Source organism: Heliangelus exortis, chromosome 11 (assembly GCF_036169615.1).
Source record: "Heliangelus exortis chromosome 11, bHelExo1.hap1, whole genome shotgun sequence".
NCBI classification, from domain to species: Eukaryota; Metazoa; Chordata; class Aves; order Apodiformes; family Trochilidae; genus Heliangelus; species Heliangelus exortis.
Genome location: NC_092432.1, coordinates 12,740,712 through 12,762,882, shown reverse-complemented (window position 1 = coordinate 12,762,882; position 22,171 = coordinate 12,740,712). Strand labels below are relative to the sequence as shown.

At 41.7% G+C, this 22,171-nt stretch overlaps 1 protein-coding gene across 1 annotated transcript; it reads left to right on the top strand.

Annotated features, from left to right (window-relative positions):
- Positions 1–9,835: 9,835 nt before the first annotated feature.
- Positions 9,836–21,886, top strand: CRABP1 (cellular retinoic acid binding protein 1). The gene is made up of 4 exons (XM_071754659.1): positions 9,836–9,953; positions 10,343–10,521; positions 13,141–13,254; positions 21,562–21,886. Exons 1-4 carry the CDS (start codon positions 9,884–9,886, stop codon positions 21,610–21,612), a joined length of 414 nt encoding a protein of 137 aa, XP_071610760.1. The 5' UTR covers positions 9,836–9,883; the 3' UTR covers positions 21,613–21,886.
- Positions 21,887–22,171: the final 285 nt, after the last annotated feature.

The following is a 22,171-nucleotide window of genomic DNA, read 5'->3' as shown; positions in this document are numbered from 1 at the left end:
ATGTGTGCCTGCTGAGCTGGCTGGGGGACTCATTTCAGATGCATGTGAGTATGGTACAACCAGGCCCTTAGAACTGACAGATAAAACAGAATTTGAAACCTTTAGCCAGCAGTAAGCTACTCTGTCACAGTCATTAAGCTAAAAAACATGGGAATTGCATTAGGGATTGTTGTGAAAGTGTATTCTGTCTAATCACAGCTGCAGGCAGTGTCTTTCTGAAGCAAGAAATAAATCATCATAATGAAGGTCTGATTTAACACCAGAAAGTCAGGAGGATTTTATATGCTGTTTATCTTAAAAGGGATAGTGAACTTTGTATTTTTTGCCTACATTTGTTGAATGAGTTAATGTAAATGTTTCATTATTAGGTCCGTGATACTTAGCCCATTTTAGAAAGGCAAACTTTGTTTCTGAAACTGAGTTATGTCAAAATTCTAAGCAGCAAGGTGTTGCTCTTTTGCACAGAGGATTGCTGGTATCACTTGAGACCAGCAAATGTCTCCCATGAGAAGCAGTGGACAAATTGTAGCTGGTGTCACAATCTGTCCTTGTGTACCTTGCCAGGAGAGCATCTTCCCTGGTGGCTGAAGTGAAGTGCAGAATCCTTAGTTCCCTCTGTTAATCCATGCTCCTGCCTCCCCATTTCCTGCTGTGCAGCTACAGCTCCCCTCACAGCACCTGGGAGCAGGGGGCTTGGCTATCCCAAAGGATGACTGCCTAAGCACCATGCCACACCTGTGCTCCACCTATGCCAGAGGCTGCTGACATCCATAGGGTATGGAGTCCTTAAGAGCTGAGATGTCTGGGGCACAACAAATTCCTGAATGCAGTTTAGTTGGCTCAGTATTTACCATTCTCTCTCTCTTATTTTAGGTCATAGGGAGCCCTTGGTGTCATCTTGCTTCTGATAGCAGAACATCTTTTTGTTCAGGAAAGGAGCCTCCATGACTAAGCTCTCTAAGTCTCGAAGTTGGGTAGTCTAAGCCTTTTAGTAGCTAAGACTCTGGCAGTAGATCACAGAATTTCAGAAACAAAACAAAACAAAAAACATCAGAGAATGTCTATTGAATGTCTATTATGGGCAGAATCCCTCTTGTTCTGGAAAGGAAGATGCATTTGGCTCAGTGGTTTTCTGTCATAGCTCATTTAGCAAAATCAAATGTAATCAATATTCTACAATTCCTTCATTACCAGCTGGGATAATCTGAATTTGTGTCTCTGACACATGGGCTCCATTTCCTTTTAGAAATTCTGCTTAGGTTTGTAGTCTTCAGTTTAACAGAGATTCCCCAACCTGTGTCCCAGATATGTCCATCAGTTTGTTTGTGCCAAGAAAATATCACTGACAAGGATTTCTGGGTGAAAAAAATGTAGACAGAATTACATCTATAGCATCTGGCATAATGGAGACTTTAATCTTGGGAGGGCCTTTTTAATGCAAGTTGAAAAAGATTAGTGCTGTCTGTGTTCACAGGCCATTTTACAGCTTAGGTCTGGCTGTTTATATGGAACTATTGAATTTTTCTTTTGGGTGTAGACTTAGTGTTGCTTTTCAAATGTGCACGTAATGACATTTTGCCATTTATAAACTATCTGCCCAGACACAAACACAATAAACGATAGAACAAACAATATCATTCTTTTTTCTTTTTTTTTTTTTTTTTAATTTTCCTCTTAAAAAGGGAGAATCTCTTGTATGTGTTGGAGACCCATAACCATCTGAAATTCTGGTGGCAGAAATTGAGTTCAGATGAGGAGAATGCTCTTTAGTCAGTGACCCACAGCAATTAATGGTGAAAAAGAAGAGTTCAGCTTTTGCTCTGAAATCTGTGGTTTGGGATTCCAGTTCAGATTTCTGAAATGGAAGGATGTTAATGCTCTTTGCAAATTAAAATGAGATTACATTACAATAAAAATTTAAATAATCCTGCAGCTTCACTTCACTGTGACCCTTTTTTCTGTCACCTCTGTTCTGAAAAGTAGAGATCACGTCATCACAACCAAGCTTAGAGTTTAGCAATTCCCCTTTAATTGTGTACCAATATAATAAACCTTCCATTGTTTGTATGTCAGCTTTTATGAAAACATAAATGAAATGCACCAGTCCTGAAATGCAGGAGTAGTGTTTTGCCTAACCTTACTTTGAGATTTGATATCTTGAAATTACTTGACATAATATCCTGACCTTCTCCAATGTTTTTCCTGTTAACATTATTGATGCGAGATGCTCACAGGAAACTGCCCGAGGCTGAATGCATCTGGGATACAGATGGAAGAGCTAAGGAGCTGCATGTGGGTGCAGTGACATGAAGCATGCTCTGCACTAGGTGGTGCTGATGGGAGAAACTTGGGCCTCCTCAGGACTACAGTGAATTTACTACCATTATCTTTTAAGAGGAGTTCAAATCCCTTTTGAAACATACCAAGTGTATTTCTTAGATTTTTGAATGAGCTCCATTGGGAAAGGGAGACAGAGAAAATGAGACAATTCTGTAGAAAGTGACTTACTTGTCCTAATGGGTTGCATGGGTGTGAATTAGTCTGCTGTTCCAAAGGGAGTGAAGCCACCAGCAGTATGGCCCTGAATCTAGGCCAGAATCTCTGCTTTTTCAGAGGGTGTTATTGCATGAAGATCCCTCAGTCTGTACAACCATTCATAGTGGTCGTTCATGACAGCAGACTTTTTATGGCTTACCTAAAGAAAAAGAAAAGAATTTTCAAAAGTAGGTGCTTTGCTCATAAATACTTTTGAAAATTATGTGAATCCTAAACTGCAAATTCAGGAGCCTAAGAACAGCATCACCTTCTGAGAATTTTGTTCATACTGTTTGCTTTCAGCAAAGAAAATCTAAGATTATAGTGAGGCACAGAAGTGAAAATATTGCTGTTCATAGAGGTGCTGAGTACCCTCTCCTTTCACTGACAGCAGTGGGAGTTCAAATTATTATTAATTCTGAAGGCTGAGGTTCTCTCATTCAGATATGTCAGCACAGAGTTGGCCTCAGATTTCAGCATCCAAGTTTGAAAATTGTGGCTGTAATCTCTTAGGCCCCTGGAGATGACTCCTCAAATCTTAAATGATGAGGAAGTGCCTTGAGTTATCTTGATGCTTTCCAGATAATGTTTAGACAAAGAATGTCTGCATTTTTCCTTTCAGTCTGAAATCTGCAGATCTAGTACCAGGGAAGAAGCCTGGAAAACAATGGCCTCCTTGTCAGAGACTCTGGTTTCAGTTGGGAACAGTCACTTGGCCTGTTTAGTTAATAAGCCCCAGAAACCTTCAGAATTAGAAAGAGCAAAGGATGTTAGTTTAGAAGGTCAGAGGGTTAACAATGGAAGGAGCAGTTGTACTCAAGGTCATTTTCTGAGCAAAGCTTAGCAGGACAAAACAAAGATGGGAGAAGGATTGTTAGGAGTTAAAACACCTACAGCTTACATATTTCTAGACCTCATCTTCAATAGTATGAGTTGTCATGTTTTCACTGGAGCTTGCAGAGTTGCAGTTGCTTATATTGATAAGAACTCCAAACCTTTAGACTTATAATTGCTTTGAAATAGGCTGATGAAAAACTTTCCAAAAACATTTGGAATTTTAAATTGGACAAACGGGTGAGATCCCAATTTCCTGGTTCTAATTTATGTGGAATGCTAAGTCCCCTACTTTGTTAGGAAAGGGAAAATGAATTTTCTTCATCTTCTTTTTGTCTGCTAGATGTTGTGCAAAGATTTTGAATTTAGCCTAGGCACAAAGGTCAGGGCACCAGAGGAAAACCTAGGATTGTGCAAATGGTGTGGCCTCTATAGCTTCAGGACATGGCCCTGCTGGGAGCTCAGTCCAGACCTAAATGAGAATATATTCCTTTGAATTCACTCATTCTTCTTCTAGACATTTGGAAAAAATAACCTGCTCCTCTGTCCCTGGAGACAAAGATCCTTTGAAAGTCTCCAATATCTCAGGTTATCCAAGCACCAGCTTGGTCCATCTGCCTGAGTAAATCTTTAATAGACCTATAGTGTCTTCAGAGGAGAGCTGACACAGTTTGATTACTTTTATATTGACAGCTACAGCCCTGCTAATGCCTTTTGTTCAAGCAAAGAGAATTGCAGAGTTCCTGAAAGCCACTATGAAAACAACTGGTTTCTAATGTTATGAATCACCCCTCATTTAAAAATCAACAACAACAAAAAATCCAAAAACCCCAAAACAAACAAAAAACCCAAATGAAACAAAAAACAAACCAAACAACCAAACAAAACCCAGAAAACAAAAACAAAACACTTTTCTGCATTAGTTATTAGAGGTAGTTTCCACTTTAATAACCAAACTCTAGCAGTGTCATAATCTGAAACATCAAAGCCAGGCTGTGTCACACACTGAGCACCCCTCTCACTTTTTAAGCATTGTTCAGCTATTTGTTGTGACCACCTCTGCCCTCTCATCCTGGCCCTTGCCTTAGGTGGCCTGTGAGGAAGAGCAAGTGACTTTACTGCTTAAAGAGCTGTTCATTGTCTTGTCTGAGGCAAAGGTGTGGGACTGAAGAGAAGCTTCCCCAAAATTAGTTAAATCAGTCTGAAGTTTAATTTCATTTATTTCATTCATTCATTAATTCAATTTAGTTAAAATTCATTAATTTCATTTAAGTTCTTTCAGTAAAGCATAAGCTGGGGAAAGAGAAAAGGACACTTGGATTTTGTTAGTTTGTCAAAAATCTTTGGGGATTCTGCAGGATGTTCAGAGAGCCAACCTTGATGCACATCCACTGAAAGATGAGTAAGGCTCTTCACAGAGGGTGACTTTCACCCCCAGGCCATTCTCAACTGTCATGGATTCTGAAATTCAATAAATTCTTCTTTTCTTTTTCTTTCTGAAATAGGTTCTTTTACCCAACAAAACATAAATCTCTGCTCCATCATGTGACTAGATTTTTTCCTGTTCATACAAGACTGTATTTTAAACTTGGCAGATTGTTAATGTTCCTTCAGAGCTGCTGCTTTATCTGAACCAAAGGGGCTCGGGGACTGGTAACTCCCTTTCAGCTGCCAAGCCACATGCCAAATCTGACTTTTGGGAGGCAGGAAATGTTCAAGGCAGCTGATGACTGCTGGACAGTTTGGTCAGAAGGTAACGTCGCTTATGTTCCTAACACTCTCAGTCAGACCTCAAATTTTGAGCATGGAGGTTAAAAGGTCCAGCTACTAAAAAATCTTTATTGGATGTTGGTTATTCAGTATGACCCTTCTGCACAACTCCTTAGCAGTTGGTAAGTGCTTTTCCACAGCAGTGACCTAAACTAATTTATTTTACAGACAGAATATTAGTCTGAGACTGAGTGATCTTGATTTTCCTCTCCACTGATATTTGTGGGTTTATTCTGGTACCAGCCCAGGAAAACATACCCACGAGCACCTCTAAAACACAGTTCACAGTTATTATGTTACTAGCATTGCTACTACACATTGCTGGATCAGGATCAAATTGCTGAGTGGTCTGCAGAATTAATGCCCAAGTGAAAAGACAGTCAAACTCCCTTTGTTTTCTTTGGTTAAGAAAAAAAAAATCACAATTTTATTGTAACCTTGTTCAGGAAAGAAGATAGAAAGCAGGTGGCCAGCCTAAAGCTTGACTATAGAGGTGAACACAGAGCAGTTTGTTCCCCTTGAAAAGGAATATTATAGGGAAAGACTCAAGATGATAATGTATTTTTCTTAATGAGCATAAAACTGGCAAACACTGTACTGTCCACCCCTAATAATGCAAGAATTAATTTAGATTCATATTAGTTAGGTCTCAAAAAACAAAAAGACAACTTAGGACTGGAAATCCCTCTAGCATTTTAGCTTGGGAATAGTGGGTGTTCTTTCAGCTTCATGAGAATGCAGTAGAAGACCCAAGGCAACCCTGCAGAAATGCTGCTTACTCTGTCTATACTCATATTGCATTTCACCTATTGTCATGCTAGAGTCCCATGGTAAATTAATTTGGCAGATAAATTTACGATGGCAATTTGCCTCCTAGTTGTATAATTTATTCATGTCAGAAATAATTTATTATATTCTCCCTCAAACCAATTTTTTTTTTTTTTTCCTAGGGTGCCACCTTAGGAAATAAAATTTATTGTTTACACTGTGCCTTGCATGACTTGACAGTGGTCAGTCAATAACCTCAAGGGGATAGTTTTAGTCACATTAGTGGTCACTTATTTGGATGGATGATGGAGTGCCCCAGTCCCATCTGTACATATATTACTTTCTTTTGTCTTAAGGGCACTGTTGGGAAGATTAATCAGGTCCATCTGCAGGAAAAGATCAGCTCTAGGGGATTCAGGTAAATAAAATAAGTGCCAAGGGGAAAAAGTGCTGAGGGGGTTGTTTGGAAGATCAAACTGGTTTGCTTAACATTAATGGGGAAATTACATACAGGAGGAGACTGCAAGGAAAGTAAAACTGCCTCTAGTCTGGGTTATTTCAGCATGACCTGATAAACATCTCTTGCTGCTGGGCTAGGATAAGGATCTGGGAGTCGAGTTAAAATCCACAGGCAACATTCTCAGCTAATATAAATCAGTATCTCTTTCAGATCTCAGTGGAGCTCCCTTCACTTTACAGCAGTAGAAATTGTGGCATATCTGCCACAGTGATATAATTTCTGTCCTTCATTTGAGTGATCCAAGACATGCAGTAAACTGATCTTAATTCATATTCTTCCCCCTCAATTTTCTTAATTGTAACAGTGCTCTACTATTTATGGTTCTTACATCCCACCTCTCTTTCCCTTTCCTTTAAGCTTCTTTCCCTATTTACTTCCTTATCTTTTTCTTCCCTTTCCTCTGAAAACTTCCACGTGCAAATGAATCTAATAGCATCGATATGATCACAACTTGTAAAATAAAAACTCAGCTCTCAAGAGACTGTTGTGTCACCATCATATGCATAATTAATTGGTGTAACTGGTACATAACCCGTGTGAAATTTGTTGCCATTTCAGTTCTGTCTCACTCTGTTGCCTTACCAATCTAAGTGGGGATATTCATTCCACAGAGCAGTGGGGTTACAATCCACAGTATTTTCATAAACCACGAGATGAGAAAATCAGAAGACCATTTCTCTCGCTGAGCTTTAGCTGTCTTGAGGGACTGGAATAAAAAAGTTGATTTTGCTTTTAAACTTTTGTTGAAGTTAGGTTTCTTGTGAGTTTGGAGTTCAACTCCTGCTCAATTTTAAAATAATTGGTGAGACCAGACACAAACACAAGGGCATATTTTTTGAGACAGAGAGGGAAAAATAAATTATTTTAAAGGGAAGGTAAGCAGCATACAATGAAAAAGGGCAAGGGAGGAATAGGAATGGCTGTTGGTGATCAATTCAACTGCTGTATATCCATGAGGAGCTCCTGGTGAGAGGGAAGCCATTGGCACTGGAACAGCACATGCCTGTCTCTAGCATGTACTGGAAATAAAATCTTGGAAATAAAAATGTACTTTGATAGTAGCTCCATGTGCTGCCATTGCAGAAAAGAGCCTTGACTGACCCGAGGCCTTTGTTCCTTCCAGCTTGCCACACTTTCTGGATGAAGGGTATTCTGAAGGCTCTCTCCTGATCTTCAGGATATAGGTTGATGACTGCAGTCCAACACCTAGAAAACAAGTCCTACATCATATAAGCACTCTCACAGATAACATCTACTAGACTAGTGCTTGTTAGTATCAGTGGTGCAACAAATGAAAGAAAAGTTGTGGAACTTAAAAGGTCCTTTAAAGAATAAAATATCTTCTGGGCCAGTTTATTTTCTTGTGCAGAGATAGGTGGTTCCTATTTGGCTGATGCTGTACATACTTATCATAAGTAGCTGAGTCCTGCAAAAAGTGAGCCACATCCTTCCACTGGGCTCCATGTGTACATATTTTGGGGGATTTTAGAAGCAAGCCTGGGTCGTGGTACTGTGTTTCCAGATGCACAACTGGGGAGTTGAAACTGAGGGACTGGGCAGGGCCTTTCATTGTTTCCTAGCAATGCACAGACTTCGTATGGGTTTGTTGGGCCTGCAGCCTTTTATTTGTAAGACTTGAACCTAACTGCAATAGGGAAATGATTTGTATGTCTGGGCTGTTTTATTTTTCTCAAGGGTTTTTTTCGTTCCTTTGGTTTGGATTTTTCTGAGGTGATTGGAAATCTGTAAACAAAGTATTTCAGATGGGGGTAATTCTTTTGTCATTTCCTAAAAACTGAAAAAAAGGCTTCATGCTCTCTTTTGTTTGAGGTTGTTTGGTAGTTATTTGGGTTTTCTGCTTTTTTTTTTTTTTTTTTAAGAGAAACCCTGTTATTGGAAACAGATATCCCTCACTAAAATTTTAATTTCCTGGAAAAAAAAACACATTTTCCATTAAATATTTCAGTTAGAGAACTATGCCAGCTCTCCAGGGTGTCCTTCTGAAAAGTTGGGGGGGAAAATCAGTAGGAAAAAAAAATACTATCAGCAGATAAATATTTTGTTCTGCTCTGTAGTTCTTACTCAGGTAAAATTCTTCCTGGGATAAGAAAATGAAAGCAAATTTCAGCACAGAGGAACTGGAGAATCCTGCCTACCATATGGCTAAAGCATCTCCCATATCTGTACATTTTCCAGGAGTGAACCCATTTTATACATACCTCAAATAACCAACTTGTTCGTTTTACAGAGTGAGGCTAACAAGTGAGGAATGGCTGTGACTGTAGCATGAAACTGGCTCAGCAAAGGTTTGCCTGTAATTAAAATACATCTGGCTCTGTTCTGAGTGGGAAATCACAGACCTCTGGGTGTTTTGAGAATTCCCTTATGCCCAACAGCAGCAGAAAAACCCAATATGCCTAATCTGCCAGATTCTGTTCCCCTTAATCAGCTGCAATAAGGAACTTCAGTCTGGCATCTTTGACCTGAAACTGAGGGATTCAAAGCAAAAACGGTGGCAATGGCCATGGAAAGGCACAGGCAGTACTCAAATCTTCAGCACGCTGGTGTTAATTTCAGTTAAGTGTGAAACAGCTTGAGGTGCTTGTGACCACCCTGGTCACTGCTCTTTCTGATGAGGTAGGAACACTTTCTGGTTCCACAGCTGCATCTTCCGAGGGCCAAAAGTGCCACGGAGCATCAAGGGAGTGCGTGGCTGGGCCCGTGGATCTCTGCAGACATCACGCGTGTCTTTGTCCTTCAGCATTCTCAGAGGGACAGGTTTGGGTCAGGGGGCAGTGACAGCTTCCTCAGCGGTCTCCCCGGCACCCGGTTGGCCTGGTGGTGGTCCAGATTCGCAGCTTTGGGGGCGGGTTGGTTGGTACCCGAGTGGTCCGGCTGTGCGCGGGGAGTGGGGACGAGGAGTTTCGGTGCCTCGGCCCCGCCGTGATGGGCATCAGCCCGGCATGAGCCCGGAGAGGCTGCTCGTCCTTGGATTGCCCTCTCCTTCCCCTGCCTGCCTCCGGGGCCTTTCATTAAGTCCTCTCTGTCCACCCCAGCTGCGGGACAAGTGACAGTCGGGCTCTCCTTCCCGGGAAGCCCCAAGGAGGCAGCTGGCGGCATGCGAGGGAAGCGGGCGGGCGGTGATGGATGGAGAGCCAGAAGGACAGATGGATGGATGGATGGATGGATGGATGGATGGATGGATGGATGGGAGGGGGGAGGCTGCCTGTCGGCTGGTGCTGGCCCCAGGGGAAGGGGTGAGGGGCCGGGTGGGTGTGCCCCGCTCTCCCCGCCGCCGCCTCGGCCCGCCCCGCTCAGAAGGTGCCGGAGCCGGAGCCCGAGCAGCAGCAGCAGCAGCAGCAGCAGCAGCAGCAGCAGCAGCAGCAGCAGCAGCAGCAGCAGCAGCAGCAGAAGCAGAAGCAGCGTCCCCGCCGCCGTCCCCACGCCCGCCCCGCCATGCCCAACTTCGCCGGCACTTGGAAGATGAGGAGCAGCGAGAATTTCGACGAGCTCCTCAAGGCGCTGGGTGAGGGACGGCGACGTCTCCGGAGTGAGGGGGGGGAGCCGCAAACCGGAGCCGAGCTCCGGTGCCTCCGAGCCGGGCACCCGGGAGAGCTCCGTGCGGGGGGAGCTGTGAGCCCGGCCCGGGGAGGGGCGATGGAGCGGGCAGAGCCTTTCCTGCGGACCCCGGGGATCCAGCCCAGGGCTCCGGGATGCCGCTGCATCCCGGCCGGACCCCGCGTCTGGGCAGAGTCTGCCGGGGAGCCGCGGGTCCCTGCGCGACGGGGACCCCACGGGTGGGGGTGGGGTGCCGGGGGTGCCGGCGGACCCTCCTCGATCCTCCGGGTGCTGAGCGAGCTCAGCGCCGGGCATGGCTGGCGACTTCTAGCTGTGCTTCCTCCCCGCTTCGCCCAGGTGTCAATGCCATGCTCAGGAAGGTGGCGGTGGCTGCCGCCTCCAAACCCCACGTGGAGATCCGCCAGGACGGGGACCAGTTCTACATCAAAACTTCCACCACTGTCCGCACCACTGAGATCAACTTCAAAATCGGGGAGAGCTTTGAGGAGGAGACGGTGGATGGAAGAAAGTGCAGGGTAGGAGGGGGAGCTGGGGCATGTGTGTGTGTGTGTGGTACCGACTTCTTTTTAGAGGAATCAAACACATCTGTGGGTGTCCCCAGACGGTTGCATTGCTGCCCTTCACCTTCTTCCTAGAATCACTCTTTGGGGCGGTTTTGCTGGGCTTGCTCCTCTTGTCCCTCATCTGGGATTCTCCCTCTTGCAAGGTGAAACTGAAATCTGAAGGCAACGGAGCACGGCAGAGCACCCCAAAGGCAGAGCTGAGTACCTGCTTGCTAGCCTCTGCGCTGGCAGGGTTTTGTCCAGCCCTTTTTGCTTCCCTACCCCCTGGAGAGCTCCGCTGCCGTGAAAGCTCTCCCCAGCCGGGACACGGGGAACTGTGGAGCAAGAGAGACCTCAAGAGTCAGGATTTAGTGCAGAAACCTGACTTAACTTTTGTCCTAAACTGAATCAGCTGAGCTCACAGGCAGCCTGTGGTTAGTTTGGGGCTGAAATCCTCTTTCATTGCAAGTGGGAGTCTCCCCCTGGCTGACCAGAAAAGTCAGGCTTGGAGCTGTACCAGCCGTAATTACACCCTCTCCTTGTGCAGAGGTGTGTGACAGGGTGACCACGGCAGTGTTGGGGGTCTGGTTCTGTATCTGAGCCTCTGTGCTTCCACCTTGCTGTGGCCATGGCAGTGTCTGACACCAGCTTCTTGCCAGGGTAGATAGATGGGATCCAGGGTACTGTAGAAATGGACTGTGATCATATCTAGCATTTGAAAAAAAGTGTCAAAGGCATGGCTTTCTCAGGCACTTTACTCTCACACTTATAAGACAATCGGGTAATAAAACACTCTTAAGAGAAGTGTGAATAGGGAGCATCGGAGTGTAGTCCCAAATAAGAATACAGTTTTAGAAGTATCCTGTGATGATTATACTTTCCAAAATACCATTTTGCTAATTGCTGAGCCAGCTTCTGAGGCCCTTTGCACCACTAAAAATGCAGAACTTACTATTTCCAGTGAAATTGCTGTGAATTTAAATTTATGAAAAAGGGAGGCAGATTCTGGGAGTCAGTGAACATTTTGAACATCCACTTCACTTTTAGGATGAATTATCGTATATTTAACAATTTGTCCAGGAAACGTTGCTGGCTGTGTTAATTTATCTTGTTTGGCAAAAGTAGTATTTTAGTGTCTTCATGCATAATGCATACACAATAAATGTGACCCGCTTTCTAGAGAAGGATTTATTGCTGCAGATGGAAAAACAATAATTACAGCTGTAAGCTATGAAAGTTGGAAAAATCTGAAAGAAATGTGTTTTGTGAAGTAGTAAATTTTTTCCATGTGCTGTGAAATTATTTATAGTCCACTCTCAGGAATAAGTTGTACTGCTGTGTGTATATAACCAAGCTGTGGCCACAGAGCAGAAACTGACAGATAATAAAATAGTACTTCAGAATGTAATTTGCAATATCTGGCAAAATTGCTGACCGGTGATAGATTTTGATATACTTTATGGGGTGGAGGGTTTTGGTCTGCCAACTAACTTGATCCATTGTTCATACAGACAAAGAGGGAGCTTCTGGCTTCTCCAACTGCCATTTCAGTTGGCTTAAAAAAGCTATTGTTTTGAAAAAATATTTATAAAGTAAACAGCTAATTTTAAAGCAAAGTAAGTTTGGGGGTTTTTTCCCCTTGGAAAGTTTGGGAAGTGTTAATTTGATCGTATGCATATACACTTATATGTGTATGTATTTGTATACAATCACAGACTAATTAATGCACGTCTGCCATGTGCTAGTTACAGAGCAATTACACATTCATTACAGGACATCCTTCAGCGCAGCTGTTCCATTACACTGTAGAGTAATAAGTTCAGTGCTAGGATGAAAAGCAACAAACTCAGGGCTTGCCTTTTTCTGAAAGCTAAACAAAATCCTATGGGGCTTGGGGTTGGGTTTTTTTTTTACATATATTTCAGTGGTTTTGTAGTTATAGAACTTTAAAAATGCCCAAGGATATTTCAAATCTCCAGACCCACAACCTTAAAAAAGTGATATTGCAAACACTTGAATTGTAACAAAGTTTCTTTAGTTTAGTTGTGTTTTCTTCTAGTTTGTTAGCATTGTGTTTAATATACAGTTAATTTGCCCCAGTGCCATATAGCATGAAAGGTTCTAAGTGACAAAGGCTGCATTATTTATGACCACAACATGATACTATGAATCTTGATGCTTTTACAGGACTTTGTAGTGATGAAAAACATGTCTGAGCAAACCACATGTGTACAAAGATGCTTGGGAATGTAGATGCTACATTATTACATGCTTCTAAATTATACTTCTCAACACCAAGAATTTTATTAAAACTGTGTGACTTTTTAATTTAGAAACAAATGCAGATTTACACTGAAAAGACACTTTTACGGTTATTTTCATATTAATATATATCTATTTCTAAAACGCCCCTTCACACCTTGATTTTGATGTCACAGTTTCCACTGATACCTTTTTCCCTTTGCCTTTATCTATCTATGTGTTGCTCCTTGACTGCATCAATTATTCTCACTACTGGTCATTGTTGTCTCTCTGCCTCATGCTGCTGCGGAATATAATTAATGTTATTCCTGATGGTTTTCTTGTCTGCAGAGTTTGGCCACTTGGGAAAATGAAAACAAGATCTATTGCAAACAAACTCTCATTGAGGGGGATGGCCCCAAAACATACTGGACTCGAGAGTTAGCTAATGATGAGCTGATCTTGGTAAGAACTTTGAACCCACCCAGTATATTAACCCACCATATTAACAGGTTTTTGTTACCACAAATTATGACTTACTGTTTTTCCTCCCTTAATTACATCTGGAGCATTACCATTTTCATAATCCTCTACAGCACAATTCATACATCACCCTTTCTTTTAAGTGTTTTGGCTTTGTTTTCTTTCAAGAAAAAACGAGGATACGTGCTGGCATTTTGCTCACTGGCATTTTGTTGCTATAACTTTTACTATGGTTTTACTGATAGAATAATCACAATCATAATCACGATCTCAATTTGCAGAGCCACTTCTGCTCTGTAAATTTACAGAACTACTGAAGAATTTGATAAATTTACTGTTGATTTTCTCTGGTGATCAAGGCCTTTGGCCTTCTTTCTGGAAAACCTTCTTTTTTAGGCAAGTTCATAATATGTTGCTTCTTATACACAATCACACGGGTGGCACCCTCTAATCTCATTCTGTTTATGATGAACATGTTCCTACTCCCCCATCTCTGCCACTTTCCCCAATTTCTTCATCATCTCTGAATCCAGTTCAGAATTGCCCTCATACATTTCCCAGCAATGGACCAAACTGCACCCTTGCTGTCAGCCAACATCCCCCCACTCCTCTGTGCCTTCCATATGGCAGCAGGATTACTGGAGGCATTCTGAGCAGCACCTCTGCAGCTGCCTCACCATTTATGCCACCAATCACAGGCAGTTTACCCCTTTATTTTGTACTTATTTCTGCTAGCATTGTGTTCTCCACTGAATCCTTTCTCTGTAGTGCCCGTACATTCATGAAACAATAACCTAGAACTGGAGAAAGCCACAGTTTCTCTGAGTTACAAGTAGCACAGTTCACCTTGAGTTCAGAATAATTTTATTGCACATGTTCCTAGCAGGGAATTGTGGATAAAGAGTTGATTAGACTGTTACGCCTCATCAGTTTGGGCATGGAAGACAGACTGCTGGAGTGGTGGGTAAGAAAACATCAAAGCAGGGGGGGTTTGTTTCAAACTATCACACTAACTAAACCTCTGCACTTTGGAAAACAAACAACCTCCCCAGTGTTTCTCTAAAGCAGTCGGAGCTCTGTTTTTAAGATTGCATCTGAAACAAAAACAGGACCCAAGCCTAAGCAAGTATAAGCATAAAGCTTTTAAGCTGTTAATATTATTCCAGACATTTTGGATCTGTTCACTCACCCCTTAGGAGGAGGTGGATGCTGTTGGTGAAATCACAGTGGTTTCTACTGAATGAATACTCCAATTCTGTATAATTTCTTTTGACTCAACCACTGAAATTCCTCATATTATCAAAAACCTTCAGGAGGCAAAGTCCTTTGATCTCTGCTTTACATCTTTAGATATAATGCAGTGGGAAAAAAACCCAACAAACATTTTCAGCTATAATTTTTCCAGCTTTCTAACAATGCATTAGTTTACCATTTAAGCTACAAAAAGTGAGGCAGCTGTTAAGCAAAATGAACTGCTCCAAACAAAGCAAGAAAGCCAATCATAGCACAATTTCCTCTTACAATCAGCAACATGAACTTACCCTGCTGTGCAAGAAGAATGAGGTTGGTTAAGAAACTAGAGTGAATTATCAAGCCATCTAACGAATTTTCTTGTTTAATACAGTCTGCTGAGCTTTTCTGAATTATTCTTTGAATTAGGATATTATTTAGAAAAAAATCCTTCTTATTCAAGTATTTCCATTTGTAGGAGCTCAGTCACAACTTCTGATAACTAATTTTACTGGTTAAGTTGCTTACCATTAAAACACACATATTATTTCTAATCTATATATATCTAGATTCAACTTCCAGTCATGCCTTGTTGTGTATCAAAGAACCTCAATAGTATACCTAAAGTTTGTTATTGCAAGTATTTCTTAACCACACTGATAAAGCCAGTTCTAGGAAGAACCTTCCTGTTGTTAAGCTAAACCACTGGAAGACCTTGAGACCTTCAATACAAAGTGAGCCTTTCTTGAAATGTTCTTTCAGTGCTTCTATAATCCCCCCCCCCCATAATTTATCAAATTAGTCCTTTCTAAACTAGGAACCCCAGAACTACACAGACAGTTTTGCTGGCAGTCAGATTAGCACCTGATGCACTAGGGGCTTCATCTCCCACCTCTTACCTGAAATTATTCTGATTATTATGCAAAGCCTTTGTTAACTCTTGTTTGGGAATTCATGCTCAGCCCATCATGATCCCAAATAATTTTCCTGGTTTCTAATTCCCCAGACTGATCCCCTTCCCCTCTCCTGCAAGCTGGGGCTGTGCTTATTGGTTGCCACGTACAGTTTTCCTGTAGCCATTATGAAGCAGAGTGTTTGCTTCCAAGTGGCCTGGATCATCATCTCTGTCTTTTGTGATTTAATAGGATATGCAGTTCCATTCTCCCACCTCTTAACTGGAGCACAATGGCCTCGTTTGCTTTATTAAATATTAGCCCATTATTTGATTTTCAGGACAAAGTTTTTTCAAGCCCCTGAAGACATGTTGTGGGACTGAATATACAAATCTTCTAAATACATGGATCATCATGTTCAAAGTCTTCTGACATTCCAGAGAAACATCAGTGAGGTATTTCTGGGAGTAATGGTGCTGAGTGTGAGGTCTCGGGACCTTCGGAAAAGTTAAGATGGCCACAATTAACCCTTCTGGGAGGCAGCAAAGGGTTCTGCTGTTTGGAGGAAGACAGAAGAGGGTGATGGAGGCTGCATTTTCTTGTCTTTGGTCCCTAATTTTAGAAGCACAGAATATTCCCTCCAGATCCTTATTCAGGCTTGGAAAGCTAACTATCTGAGGAGATGGGCTGAGGTGTATTCCTCAGCTGTAGCAGGGAGCAAAATAGGAATAGGAGCTCTTAGTGAGCAGACCCTGTGATCTCTTTTTATCTCTCGCCTTTCAACTGTGTTTGAGTTTTTATCAAGTGCAGAAAGATTCTACTTATATTATTTTCCTTGGATCTGAGGCTGCAACCCCCCACTTACATCTTACTTCTTCAGTGAGAAGAAATCTTTGTCTTTTCCTTTTTTTCCTCTTCCATCCACTCAGCTTTGTTAGTGTTCTTTAGAACCTGAAATTCATTCTCATTTGGTTTTGCTGCCCGTAGCACTACAAACATTTAACAATTCCCATCTTCACACTCCTCAAACCTCCCTACTTACCTACGAAATGTTTTATGTTCCTGTACTCTTTCTGATGTGCTTTGGGAAGCTTTCCCTGTTTCCATTCTGGCAGCAGAAGGAAACCACATTCTTGTCAACTTCTGGATGTCTGGAGCTGGGCAGCTGTTTTTAAGGGGCAGAGCCAGTGATGTAGCAGTTCAGGAACTCTGTGAGGTTAATACTTATTTCACAATCTCTGCTTCTGATCCTCTACCTAAAGAAATCTTTCAAGAAGTCCCCTCTTGGGTCCCCTACAGAAGAAATCAAAAAAGCTCATACCCCATTTAGAAGAAGCTGCAAGAATCTAGACCATATTAGACTGAGGCATGAATGGAAAAAAGGCTTGGGGCAACAGGCAGGGGGTCAGGAATGAGTTTTGCTCTGCTAATACTGGCTGCATAAATGTTGGAGCTTTGCCACACAATTTTGATCTAATATGCTGCATTGCTTAGGGGGTCCTTTTGTTTATGACGTTTTCCTAGTGGGAGGATATCTTTTTTTTTTTCCCCCCTACACAGCATGTTAAATAAAGGCATTTATTATCACAGATAATAAAATTTTTTAAATCAGTGTTGAATTTTCATAACTACCACTGAGCTAAAATAGAAACCATATTACTGTATAACTATCCATCTTTTTTGAATCCTGGCATAAGAGTTCCTTATGTTCTTGAAAGATTTTCCCTTGCAGCATTATGATGGTCTTCCATGTCACATTGCAACACAGATGCTGGGAACAAGCTACTAAGCTACAAAGTTGTTCGATTGTTTGTTTTTTTTTTCTCTCTTCAGGTGCCAGTTAGGTTTGCCTTTAGTTCTCATTAGCTCCTTGCAGCATGAAGAATGAGATTACTCCTATTAGTACCATCATAACACTTGGCTAATACACTGGCAGATGTAAGTCCAAAGTCCTGTTAGAAAGAGTCCTTTCAGCTGAGTAAGGGAAGAGAATCAACCTCGGGTTTATAAAAAAGGTGGTGTGAATGTCTTAGAACATTGCATCTCCTTTCCTCAGTGCTCTTTATTCTAAACCCATCTGATGCTCTTGCTGGGAACCCAGCACTGCATTTTTAGAAGTACTGAACAATGTCAGTAAAAAAAAAAATTAAATGGAATATGCAAGCAAAGAGAGGGTGAACAGGATAGATCCCCATCAAAGTCCACATTTCTTTGTCTTGACTGGATCTTTAGGTTATATTGTATTTTATTTTAAGGCTGTAATGTGTACATATCTACATTTTAACTCCACATTCAAAAACTACAACTGGAGTAGCACGTGAGCAGTCAAGATCAGAATATAAGGCAAAAAGATATATTTCCTTTACTTGTCTGAAAATGAAGGTCTGGGATTAAATCTGTTCTAATATGCTTTTTCTTCCCTTTTTGTACTCTCTAATGTTTTTGCTGTTGCTGTGTGTTTTTGTCAGGGACATTAATGAGCTATCAATCACTTGAGTAAGTCAGAAGAACAAAAGGTCTGCTCTTTACAAAGTTAAAGGATGCTGCTTCCAAATGTTAGCTATTCAAATGAGAAAATTTATATTCAGGCTTTGTCTGCATTGCTGCTTTCATGGCTGCTCATGCCTCTATAGATTTTAGCTTAATCTGTAACACACAAACATTTTCAAGTGGATGATTACTGAAGAGTGGCTTTAAAAACAGCCTTAGACCACATTTTACACAGTTCACCTATCACACAGGGGTTCTCAGAATCAATTATAGCAAGGGTCAAAGATCAGAACATTAGGGGGGGTTTGAAGCTTGGTTTCTATTCTACATTCCCTCCCCAGAAAAATCTTGCCATAGTTGATTAAAAGTGGTGAACTGTGGAGCCTAGATGAGTGAGTGAACATTTTTAAAATTATATGGCTGGCTTCTGAAATGGCAGATACCAGGGGAGAAGGGGCAATGCAGATTTGGAAAGATATTTTGCAGCCAAATGCTGAGAGTTGTGATGTGCCTAAGCCTTGTATCGAGCAATGTTAAGCTAAGTGTTTAACCTTTCTGTAGTTTTGGGGGAGAGATCTTAAATAAAATCAGTTATCCAAAGGAGGGTTTATTCATACTGAGCTCACTGGGGGGTTTTGCTGCTGACCTCATTAAGGCAGCCCTGAGAGAAGTTCAGAAGCCTGTAGCAGTCCATACATATGTGTTACCTGGCCCTGAGGCTTTAATTCACTATTTGCCATGAGCAGATGTACAAGGGGGCTTAGGGATCTCCAGCCTAGCCTGGTCTGGGTCACAGCCCAGACAAAGAAGCAGAGAAAGAAGCCAAAACTCTTTACATCTGGGATGCATCTGATCCTGTATGGAGCCTCTATAACATCAGTTGTAGCTTAGATGTTTGCTGCTTACCAGCTTTCAAGGCTTCTGCTGGGAGATCCCACTGTCTCATGTTCTTCCTTCTGTCATTCTGTGATTCATTTGCTGCATGACTCTGAGGAAACCATATAACACAGCAGCTCTCAAAGACATCTTACCAGCATTCAGGTACCTTAATAACTGACCTGATTTGCACAGCCCTGTTGATTGATTTCCTGCAGAAAGTCAGGTTGGATATTTTGTGATTGGGTAGCAACACCCCAGTTTGGAACGGGGGGGCTTCACCTGCTACAGCCCCATCATGATCAACCTCTTTCCTAAACCATATGGGAGTTGGAATGTGAGAGGAAATATGCAATTTGCCTTTATTGTGAAGATTTACATCTTTATTCTAGATAACATGGATGTCTGCATGTGCACAAAGAATTCTCTGAGGATTCATTTACTTAATATCTTCTTTTCTCCATTTGTTTGCTGATGTGTTCTGTCTTCTTTTTGCAAGTTGCCTCTGCAGGTTGGTCAATCACGAGCAGGTAACAGGGGACTTCTGCATGCACTCTCAGAAGTGATCTTTAGCCAGCAATGCTCATGCTCTTTTTTTTTAGTTAGGAAGTTCTACTACTTTGGGTCATTGAAATCTTCAAAGCCTGCTTGTTCTGACAGGAATTACCACTTCTTTCTAGAGTCAAAACCATAGACACTGAACTGTTTCATCCTGAATCACACTTTTTTTTTTTTTTTTTCAGACAGTCAGACCTTTTGTGAGAATAACTACTGTTGCACAGGTGTAGGGGAAGGGGTTTATCTCTTTATTTATAAAAAATAATAGACAGAAATTTGCCAGGGAGGTTACAAGAGTTTTGCAAACTGCTGCTACAGCTTTTCTTATTAGAACTGACTGATGTGGTACCCACAGATCCCAAGATGTGGCTGCATAACTCTGCAGCTCCAACTGGCAGACGGGGGCTGTGCCAGCTCTTGAAGAACACTACACAAAAAATGTTTTACTGTTATTTATGATTTGTGTTGAAATAGTAGCAGGGGCCCCACACTTCGCTGTGCTTAAAAGTGCCTGAACATACCATAGAAAGACACTCACTGTCACAGTGATCTTCCCATCTCCAAAGACAACATCAAACCCTGGATGACTTGACCCTGACTTGCTTTCTCTGGCAAAGCTCCTGCTGAAATGATTTCACCTTTGTGTATAATGTTGGAGGTGCTGAAGGAAGACCTAGTAAGGGTACAGGTAGCTGATGTTGTGGGCAATAGAGAACTAAGTGCAGCCTTTATATTCATTTTCACATATTTTTGTGTGTAAGCTAAAAATGTATATAAAGGTTGGGATTATAATCTCTTTATGTGCATTTTAAAAAGTCTGTTTCTCAAAAATGCTAACAGACTTTTCCCCTCAATAAAGTGAACAAAATATAAGCTAGAGTCAGTGTGAAAGCCAAGTCCTGTTTGTTGGCCAAAACAGGCATAGAAAGCATTCAAACAAATAAAATACAGCTGAATTTTCATAACACACTGGGGGTAGGTCTTAATTATATTTTTCAGTGAGACCTTGGCAGCTATTACAGCCAAATATCCCACCTCAGAACTCGTTAGTGGTGAGCTCAAAACTGTCTGTCAGTGCAGCTGAACGTGAATTTTTTTTTAAGTCAGTATTTCCTCACTCTTGCACCCATTGTTTCCTTCATGTTGAATTGCTTGCTTAGGTTTTAGCCTGCCAGACCTGAAATGACATACAAACACCTGCCACAATCACTGTCCTGCCTAAATGTCCTGATAATCTGGATTGCTGTGGTAGAATTGCCTTTTAAATGGAGAGCTCCAGGGTGATTTCAGACATGCAGACTTTCAGAAGTCTGAAAAGAAGTCTTTCAGAAGTCTGTTTCAGTCTGTGATACATGAGAACATCATTTAACACCAGCTCTAAGCATCTGGAAAATCAAGGTACTCTGAGGTGCTGAATCTGGTAAAAGAATATGGTATAAGAAAATATAATTCTGGTATATATCCAGAAATCTGGATGATAAGAAGCTGTAGTCTGTTATCTGTCAGTGACTTTCATGTCTGCAGTCATCAAATGCTTGTGAGATCTCATAGGTGGAGATCATCAATCATGTGGATTGAGTTTGAGCTCCACTTCATTTTTCTTCATCATCTCACCTTCATTTCAGATCCTTTTCATATTTAACAAATCCCCTTGTTAAGGTCACAGTATCCTGAAGGAAGGCTGTAATCGGCACTGCCCGCATTACAGCTTGGGAGAGAGAATTCTGGTGTCCTGGCATGGTGTGTCAGCATCTTGGGGCAGCCTTATGTCTCTGGGTTACAGGTTTACATTCTCCTGGTCTTTAGCATTGCTCCAAGGTCTTCATTTGAACTCCTCTGTTTTATACCTGCAAATACCAAAGAATACCTTTTCAACATGCCATCTGGATTCCACCCTCACCACTGCCAGTTCAAAGTGCTGCAACTGCTTCTAAATATAACAACATTACATTCCAAATTCTCTTTCTTTTCTCATGTTTATTTATAAATGCATGCCAAGAAACTATAGAAGGAGGGAATTTCTGCATCATTTATCATTCTGACAAAATTCATTGTGCCTTGGGAAAAAGGTCACTTAAATTGCATTCCTCTTCCAAAATGACTTCTTTCTTTACTCTCATCTGTCAAAAGGAAAATGTATTTCTGCTGAAGAACTAGCTACTATGGTAAAAATAACTTTAAAAAATGGTGTTAAATGTTTGCTGGTTCCATCTCTTCTGATTGATTTCTATTTCTTTTCCAGACCTTTGGTGCTGATGATGTTGTGTGCACAAGAATTTATGTAAGAGAGTAAAAACATCAATTTGCTTGTCATCTGGGATGAAATGGAGCGCTGTGAAAATCCCCAGTATAATGAGTATCTGTGTGTGCAGTTACTAAGGCAGTGTTGTATGTGACCATGTGTGTTATATCTGAACTCATATCCTCTGTCAAGTGTATTTTGCTTTCATTTTTCATTGCAGACACTGTTCCTTCCCCCTTTTATGCCATCATTTTCCTCGTCTGCTTTGTATTTTGTAGTCCTCACTCGCTATGGTTTCCTCAGTTATTAAAATTATTGGGCAGAACTCATGGCCGTTTGGGGTGTTTTCAATAGGAATCCCAAGAGGGCTTTGGTGAGGGCTGAAAGATTTTTTACCCTGTGTTGAAGGACTTGGGGAGTGTCACTGCTGCCAGGGAACACCTCCTGGGGCAACACAGAGATGCAGGAGAACAAGGGAATTGGGAGACCTTTCCAGGAGCTGCAGGGCTCACAAATCCACAGTTTCTTTCCTTCTTTCTGTCCTGTCTTCTTGGGAGAAGTTGTTGAGTAACATTTCCTGTATCCTGTGTCTGAGAGGACTGGGATTCAG

Excerpts from the sequence above, each read along its gene's own strand:
- CRABP1 (XM_071754659.1), top strand. The coding sequence starts at position 9,884 with ATGCCCAACTTCGCCGGCACTTGGAAGATGAGGAGCAGCGAGAATTTC. Across the intron at positions 9,954-10,342 it reads CGAGCTCCTCAAGGCGCTGG|GTGTCAATGCCATGCTCAGG; the intron begins GTGAGGGACGGC and ends CGCTTCGCCCAG. Across the intron at positions 10,522-13,140 it reads TGGATGGAAGAAAGTGCAGG|AGTTTGGCCACTTGGGAAAA; the intron begins GTAGGAGGGGGA and ends TCTTGTCTGCAG.